This window comes from Schistocerca gregaria, chromosome 4 (assembly GCF_023897955.1).
Source record: "Schistocerca gregaria isolate iqSchGreg1 chromosome 4, iqSchGreg1.2, whole genome shotgun sequence".
In the NCBI taxonomy this organism is placed as follows: domain Eukaryota; kingdom Metazoa; phylum Arthropoda; class Insecta; order Orthoptera; family Acrididae; genus Schistocerca; species Schistocerca gregaria.
This window is the reverse complement of record NC_064923.1, coordinates 684,666,938-684,674,424: the sequence shown is the minus strand read 5'-3', so window position 1 is coordinate 684,674,424 and position 7,487 is coordinate 684,666,938. Positions and strand designations below refer to the sequence as shown.

Below are 7,487 nucleotides of genomic sequence, written 5' to 3'. Positions count from 1 at the left end.
TTTTGGATACATGGCACATCTCTTCCTTTTCCTCTTATTAGCTGTAACAGATTTTTGAGAGCAACATTATTACATTCACAACATACTTGGGCTTCAATGGTCTTTATGTATGGTTCACAGCTGATGTAAATTTATTAAACGGAGTAATTTTTCTGTATGGACAGTTTTACTTATTCTTTTTAAGATTTTGACATATATATAATGTATTATGTATGCTACTATGGTGAAAAAACCATATACAGATTGCACTTTTAGAGTTTTCTTATTATGCGGTTTGACAGTAATATTGTATGATATTTATATTTTCTGGCTTTTTAGTGCAATTATGTTGACGTGCAAACAGCTTGCGTCCATACTTACCATGGCTCTGCTGAACTCTTACTAGGGACTCCATTACATATTTTTTTCCACGTTGCTGTAGGTAACATAACCTGCTGTGAGCTTAACATAATTGTAGGTGTGATGTAGTTAACTGGGGTGAACACTTTTATGTTTACCCACTTTTTTATAGTAAGTATTTGTTAAATTACTTTGAAAGCAGCGAAAGAACACACACACAAAAGTGGATTGTAATTGGGCAAACTTTCAGAATCAGTGGCTCCTTCTTCAAGCAGAAGGGTTGAAGGAGAAGGAAGAGAGGTGAAGGAAAACAACTGGAGGGGTCTAGGAAAAGAGGTAGATTTCGTGAAAGTCATCCAGAGCCTTGGGTCAGGAGAGTCTTAATGCAGGGGACGAGAAGGAAAGACTGATTGTTGGGGACTGGACTGGACGAGATTTGAAAACCTGAGAGCTTAAAGGTGGAAGACAGGGTAATATGCAAGACACAGATTACTGCTTAAACATTATGTATGACTTAATAAGAGTGAAAAGCTAAGCACATTTTACATAACAGAGGTGGGAGGGGGGAGGTGACAAATAGACGGGTAAGACAACGAAAGCTGTAGTAAACTAAAATGGAGTGAAGAAAAGAGTACTTACTGTGAAGAAATGCTGAGATGGAAGAAATTAAGGTAAATTAAGGCCAGGTGGGTGGTGAGTACCGAACTGAGGTCACAACTCTGATGTTGTAGAGCATGCTCTGCAACAGGATATTGTGTGTTGCCAGTATACACCCTCTGCCCATGCCCAGTCATCCTAACCGATAATTTGGTGGTACGTCTTGCCGATTTAAAAGGCAGAACAGTGTGTAAACAGCTGTTATATGACGTGTCGTTTCACAGTTTTCTCTCCCTTTGATAGTGTTTGTTCTGCCAGATACAGGGTTGCTATAGGTGTTAGTAAGAGGGCGCATAGGGGAAGTCTTGCAACAGGGACAGTCACAGGGATAGGAGCCATAGGGTAGGGAAATGGGTGCAGGAGGAGCATAGGAACAGACTAGAATATTGCAGAGATTTGGAGGGTGACAAAATGCTATTCTAAGTGCAGTGGGCAAGATTTCAGACAGGATGGATCTCATTTCAGGGCACGATTGTAGGAATCATGGCCCTGTTGAAGTAGCTGATTAATACATTCCAGACCAGGATAATACTGAGTCACCAGTGGTGTGCTCCAAAGGTTTTTTTTAATTTTTTTATTTTTATTTTGGAGGGCTAAGCAGTGTCAGGATTGGATGTGATGGCCCAGGAAATCTGCTTTTGAACTAGGCTGGTGGGGTAATTACATGCAGCGAAGGCTGAGGTGAGAATGGTGGTGTCTGCATCTGAACAAACACATTTGTATTGAATGCCAAGGCTGTATGGGAGGGAACGTCTTACACGGAAAGGACGGCTACTGTAAAAGTGTAAGTACTGTTGTTTTCTGGTGGGTTTAATGTGGACAGAAGTGTATAGCTGGCCTTCGGTGAGGACAAGATCAACATCAAGGAAAGTGGCATGGGATTCAGAATAGGACAATGTGAAATTTAACTGGGAGCAGGTATTCAGAGACTCCAGGAACTTTAATAGGTCAGCCTCGCTGTGGGTCCATATGGTAAAGATGTCATCAAAGTATCTAAACCAAACCAGAGGCTGAAGACTTATGGATCCCAGGAAAACCCCTCCTAAGACACCCATGAGAAGGTTGGCATAGCAAAAAGCCATCCTGGTTTCCATGGCCGTACACCTGATCTGTTTGTAAGTATGCCCCTCAAAGATGAAGTAGTTGTTGGTAAGTATAAAGTTGATTAAGGCGAACAGGAAGGATGTCATAGTTTTGGAATCAGGTGGGTGCTGACTGAGGAAATGTTCAGCAGCAGACAGACCATGTATGTGGGGGATGTTGGCATCAGTGGTAACAAGCAAGGTGCGTGGTGGGAGTGGGATGGGCAATGATTTCAGTCGATCTAGGAAATGGTAGATGTATCTGATATAGGAGGGAGTCTTTGTACTATGGCTTGCAGATACTGACCAAGTAAAGCAAATATATGCTTGAAGGGTGCTTTGAAGCCAGCAGCTGTAGGAAGGCCAGGATGACTAGGTTTGTGGATCTTAAGAAGAAGGTAGAAGGTGGGAGTGCGTGGTTTGGGAGGAGTGAGAAGTTCTATGGACTGAAGTGTTAGTCTTTACGAGGGGCCTGAGATTTTAAGGAGGGACTGCAGGTCAGTTTGAATCACAGGGATGGTCCTTCACCAACATACTCCTTTTGGTCAAGTACTACAGTGATAGATTCTTTGTCTGTTGGGAGGATAATGATGGAGTCATCAGCTAGCCAGTTAAATTATTTTGTCAAAAATTGATTGTTTTCATTGTTAAATTACTTTGAGCAACCCATAAAGCCAAAGGAAGCAAAATTAACTACTCAGAAACAATGAAATAAGTTTTTATTTCAAATAAAGTTATCTTGCTGCATCAAATTAAGTAAAGAACTGGGCGAAATTTTATGGAGTTTACAGAGGTAAAAAAAGGAATTAGTTGACTTTGGATATGGTTGATTTTAGTTCATACATTGCCGTGAATGAAACATAGATAACATATACAAATTTAGATTGAAATTGAGAGCATAATTATATATTATTTTGTTCTAGAGATACTGGTTTTTGTGGACGGTGTGGCCAGTTGTGTCCATGTGGGCTTGCTGGCTTCTATGAAACACTTTCCCACTTTTAACAAAGCTCTTCAGTGAAAAAAATTGATTTCTGCACACCTTACCATCTGATATCTTCACTCAATAAGGGACACAATTTGTCATAATTACTGTATTGCACCAAGTAAAGTAAAGCATTGCACAAAATTTTTGAGTTTGTAGATACACATTGCTTATACTTTACATATGATCGATTCTGTGTCATACATTGTCACGTAAGTATGATACAGAAATAATTTAAAATTGACAGTTGAACAATATCTCATCTCATTCTTGAGATATTGATTTTTATATCTAGCAGACATGTGTGCACTGCACACCCAATTCTGTCTCTGTGCATCAGGAATTATGTTCATAATGGATCAATGTATCAAAATGAGGTCTTTTGCAAATGATAGCAGCCAAGGAGGCACCTCTGTTGTAGAGTAAATACTCGAAACTTTTATTCACTGAAATATGGAAGTATTTCTTCTGGAACAGTGAGGTCAGTGGAGTAGGATGCATAAACATATTAATAACACTTAAGGAACACCCAAATGCCATGTTTAAACGTGTTCTCAGCACCTGGGGAATGGCAGAGCATGACAAGTTAACTCATCCACAGCAGTCAAACTGTTAAACCACTGATTTGCCAAAGCAGAACTTTTTGCCTGAAATGTAAATAGTCAGTAACTCAGTTAATTCTGTAAAATTGGTCACTGGATTGCAATGGCATATCTCAAAAGAGAAAATGGTTCAGTAATAGATTAAATTTATTGCAATGTACCATCAGACCATACAAATACACATCATTGGTGAACTCAAAGCTCTATTCTTTCAATGATTGTCTTCTACTATTCCAAACTTCACACAATGCCTGTTAACTTTCTACACTAGACTCATGACAGAAAAGATGGGGGACGGCGGGATGGCTGACCTATAAAGCACACACTGATTGCAAAGGTCTTTTTCTGTGCAGCTTACTGTTTAAGTAAATGTAAAAAGGAAGCCATATATGTAATTTGGAAGAAATCCTAACGAGTTACACTAGCAATCAATTCGGTTTGCCAAAATCCAAAATTTTCTTCCAGATATTGCTAAAGCAACACAAAAGTTAAATAAAAACAGTATTTTTCACTATACAAAATGTGTTTCAAAAATTCAAGGTATTTCAAAACAAGCAGAAAGGGAAAAAGTAACAGGGACATTCAAACAATGAAAACGCCAGGTTGGAATATCAACACTGTAGGAAAAGCTATATTTTTACTCACCATAAAGATGACACTAAGTTGCAGACATGCGAAATCAAGACACTTACACATAAGTTTTCAGCCACAGCCTTTGTTAAAAAAAAAGAAGTAAGCACACCTAATGCACACTCCGGTAGCGTGGTGCTTGCTTGTTTCAGTGAATGGTGTGTGTTTCTTTTTCTGATGAAGGCTAAGACCAAAAGCTTATGTGTAAATGTCTTTTAATTGTAGAAATAGATTCCTACTTACTGTAAAGCTGGATTCCAGTCTGAGATGCTGGAGTTAGTGTGTGTGTGTGTGTGTGTGTGTGTGTGTCTTTCTGATGAAGGCTGTGGCCGAGAGCTACATGTGAGTGTCTTTTACTCATGTCTGTCTGCAATTTGATGTCTCTCCTTTACGTTAAGTAGCAATCTATCTTTTCCTACATTGTTGATATTCCCACTTGGAGTTTCCATTGTTTGATCTGTCATTTAATTGTGCCTGTCTGCATCTTAACATGTCATCTTTACGGTAAGTAGTAATAGGGATATTATCAGGTAACCGTTTTTTGCCACAACAGGACAACTGTAAATTCTTATAGCTGCATTAACACACAGAATGATTTTGGTAGCAAGCATATTCCCTTTGAATGCACTCTTAGGCCATTTCCTCCTTCCCCTTCTAACATACTACCATTTTCTGGGTAGTCTCGGAGGGAATACAAACAATGGAATGTGTAAAGGTAAGCATTAATAACGTAGTTGAGGCAATGAATGCCAGAAATGCACACAAACAAGTTTAAGGTTTTTGGACAATGTCCTTCTTAGAACTAACAGGAGGGGGATGTGCTTTTCTGTCTTTCAAAGCCTCAACAATGCACTGGGTGGTTGCTTTCACTCCTTCCACTGTTTGAACTCTGCCATTTTCCCTACACAACTCTTTCTGCAACACATAAAGTTTATGAATAAAGTTATGAACTAGGAAAAGTGATAGTTGTATCATGTTGTCTAACTGGTCATCAGTGTACCTGCAATTAATATAACAAATCACTAAAAGTACTAGATGCTACTGAGAAAATGATGTTTCATTACAAAAAATATAGCATTATTGCACACATTAAAATATATAGCTAAGAGTGATAGTTGAATTTTATTAACTTGGAGGAGAGAATCAGAACTGTCACTGGCAAAATTACCAAACAAAATTTTATTTACACAATATACATTGTTTTTTATTCGCTTCCATAAAATCTGAAACACTGTGGATGACCTTTTAACATTTTATTCTGACAATGATGCTTAAAAATAATCTCACTTGTAAATTATTGTAATTAATGAAATTGTGTGACATGCTCAAACATTGCAATTGCAGGCTTTCTTGGTGTATTCCATTGATGAACTCTTCTTGAGTGATAGCCGAGTGGTGGCGTCATCTTGTTGCAATGTTTTGATGCGTTTTGTACCCATCATCATGGAAACATTTCAACAAGACAACACCACTGCTCAGCTCATCACCCGAGAAGAGTTCATCAGTGCTCCAACATTAATGCTGCTGATTTTGTTTTCAATTCTAAGTTTCATAAATGGCTCTTCTGAAAACTATCAGAAGTGATTTATGTGCACTACCCAAGATTAACTCAAATTGCCATGTTTCTGGTGATCTTTTCTAGTACACAAAAAATATTTCTGACACACTGGTAGGTGAAATGTGGTCATATAACATTCATGCCTAATCAAATATCTGACACTCTCACAGTCACATCTGTTTCACAGATATTTACAAAACAGTGTAATGTCAGTATGGAACAAATTAGTTTAAACCAATCTCTAAGTATTGTACACCATCAAGTATTGTATACCATCCATTAATTTCGGAAATTTCTTCTGTTTGGTATCTTCAAGAATTTATTGTATGGAATGGCACAAAAATCTGTTTCCTGTGTAAGCACGATGAAGATTGTTCTTTTAAATATTTTTCCCAGTAGGTAAGATTAGTTGTCAAGTCACTGTAATTCATTGTATCTGCAGCTTTACGGCATATGGTTACAGCTTCACTCTGAAAATAGAGAAAACACTGATTAAAACCTGACACTTTCTTGGATTTCTTAATAGAGGAAACAACATATACTAGTTTGTTGACAATAATTCTCTACAATAAATAAAACAAATGGGATTTCTTTTGCACCCCATAAGCACCCCCAAAATGTCTGTATATTATACTCTGTGTTATTCTATCAGTAACCACTTCCTTTTATTCTTGCGCTATCCTATTCTCTTATCATTTTGGAACTAAAACTAGCATAGAGCTTCCAGCTGCCTTTTTTTAGTTTTATTATCTATGATTTCTACCTAAACTAGTTGTCAAACTGCAGCTGTCTGAGTGTGTCGGCCAAAGATGCTCATATTTACTTTCTCGTCTAACAACAACAACAATAACAACAACACAATGGCCACAAGGTATCATGAGAAAATGAAAGAAAATACTTTTTGTTTCTGAGCTCACATTAACCCATTACATCAGGTGTTCCAGATTTTAGGTGAAGTACAAATGAAATGTTTCAAAACTAGTGCAAAAAATTGTGATAATTTTGTTGTATCACTTCAAAATTTGTGAGAGCCCAGGACATTGGAATACCCATTACAAAATTGATTCTGCTTCATTTCCACTCACAGATACCATATTGGCCAAAACTTTAAGTAGGCTTAACTCCTAAAATCTACTGTAGAAACTAAACAAATGTGTGTTGATAAATTTCACACTGTTTTGCTCAGATGCACTACTATTGATGATAAAACTATGCAAGTACTCATTAAGTATTAAAATTTGCAAAAGCACCTACTTCTCAATCTAAGCCAAAATACATTTTCACATACTTAGTATGTGAAGTGATGTATTGCATACTAGTATTTATGTTGCCACTCAGTGAGGTGACAGAAGCCATGGAAACCCTTCTAACATGATATTGGACCTGCTTTTGCCTGGTGTAATGCAGCATAGTGACATGGCTTGGACTCAACAAGTTGCTGGAAGTCCCCTACAGAATTAGTGAGTATGCTGCCTCTGTACCCACCCATCATTGTGAAAGTCTTGATGGTGAAAGTTTTTTTGCACAAACTGACCTCTGGATTATATCCTATGAATGTTCAAAGGGATTCATGTTGGGTGACCTGGAAAACCAAATCATTCACTTGTATTGTCCAGAATGTGCATCAAACCAAT

At 37.8% G+C, this 7,487-nt stretch overlaps 1 protein-coding gene across 2 annotated transcripts in view; it reads right to left on the bottom strand.

The window, feature by feature from the left end:
* Positions 1–5,451: 5,451 nt before the first annotated feature.
* Positions 5,452–7,487, bottom strand: part of LOC126268207 (PMS1 protein homolog 1-like) — a 111,976-nt gene continuing 109,940 nt past the window's right edge. Inside the window, exon 13 of one of the 2 annotated variants that reach the window (XM_049973834.1) lies at positions 5,452–6,323. In XM_049973834.1, the coding sequence (XP_049829791.1) occupies positions 6,165–6,323 (159 nt within the window). In that variant the 3' untranslated portion in view covers positions 5,452–6,164. The remainder of the gene's footprint in view (positions 6,324–7,487) is intronic. The other variant, XM_049973835.1, reaches the window with a different exon arrangement.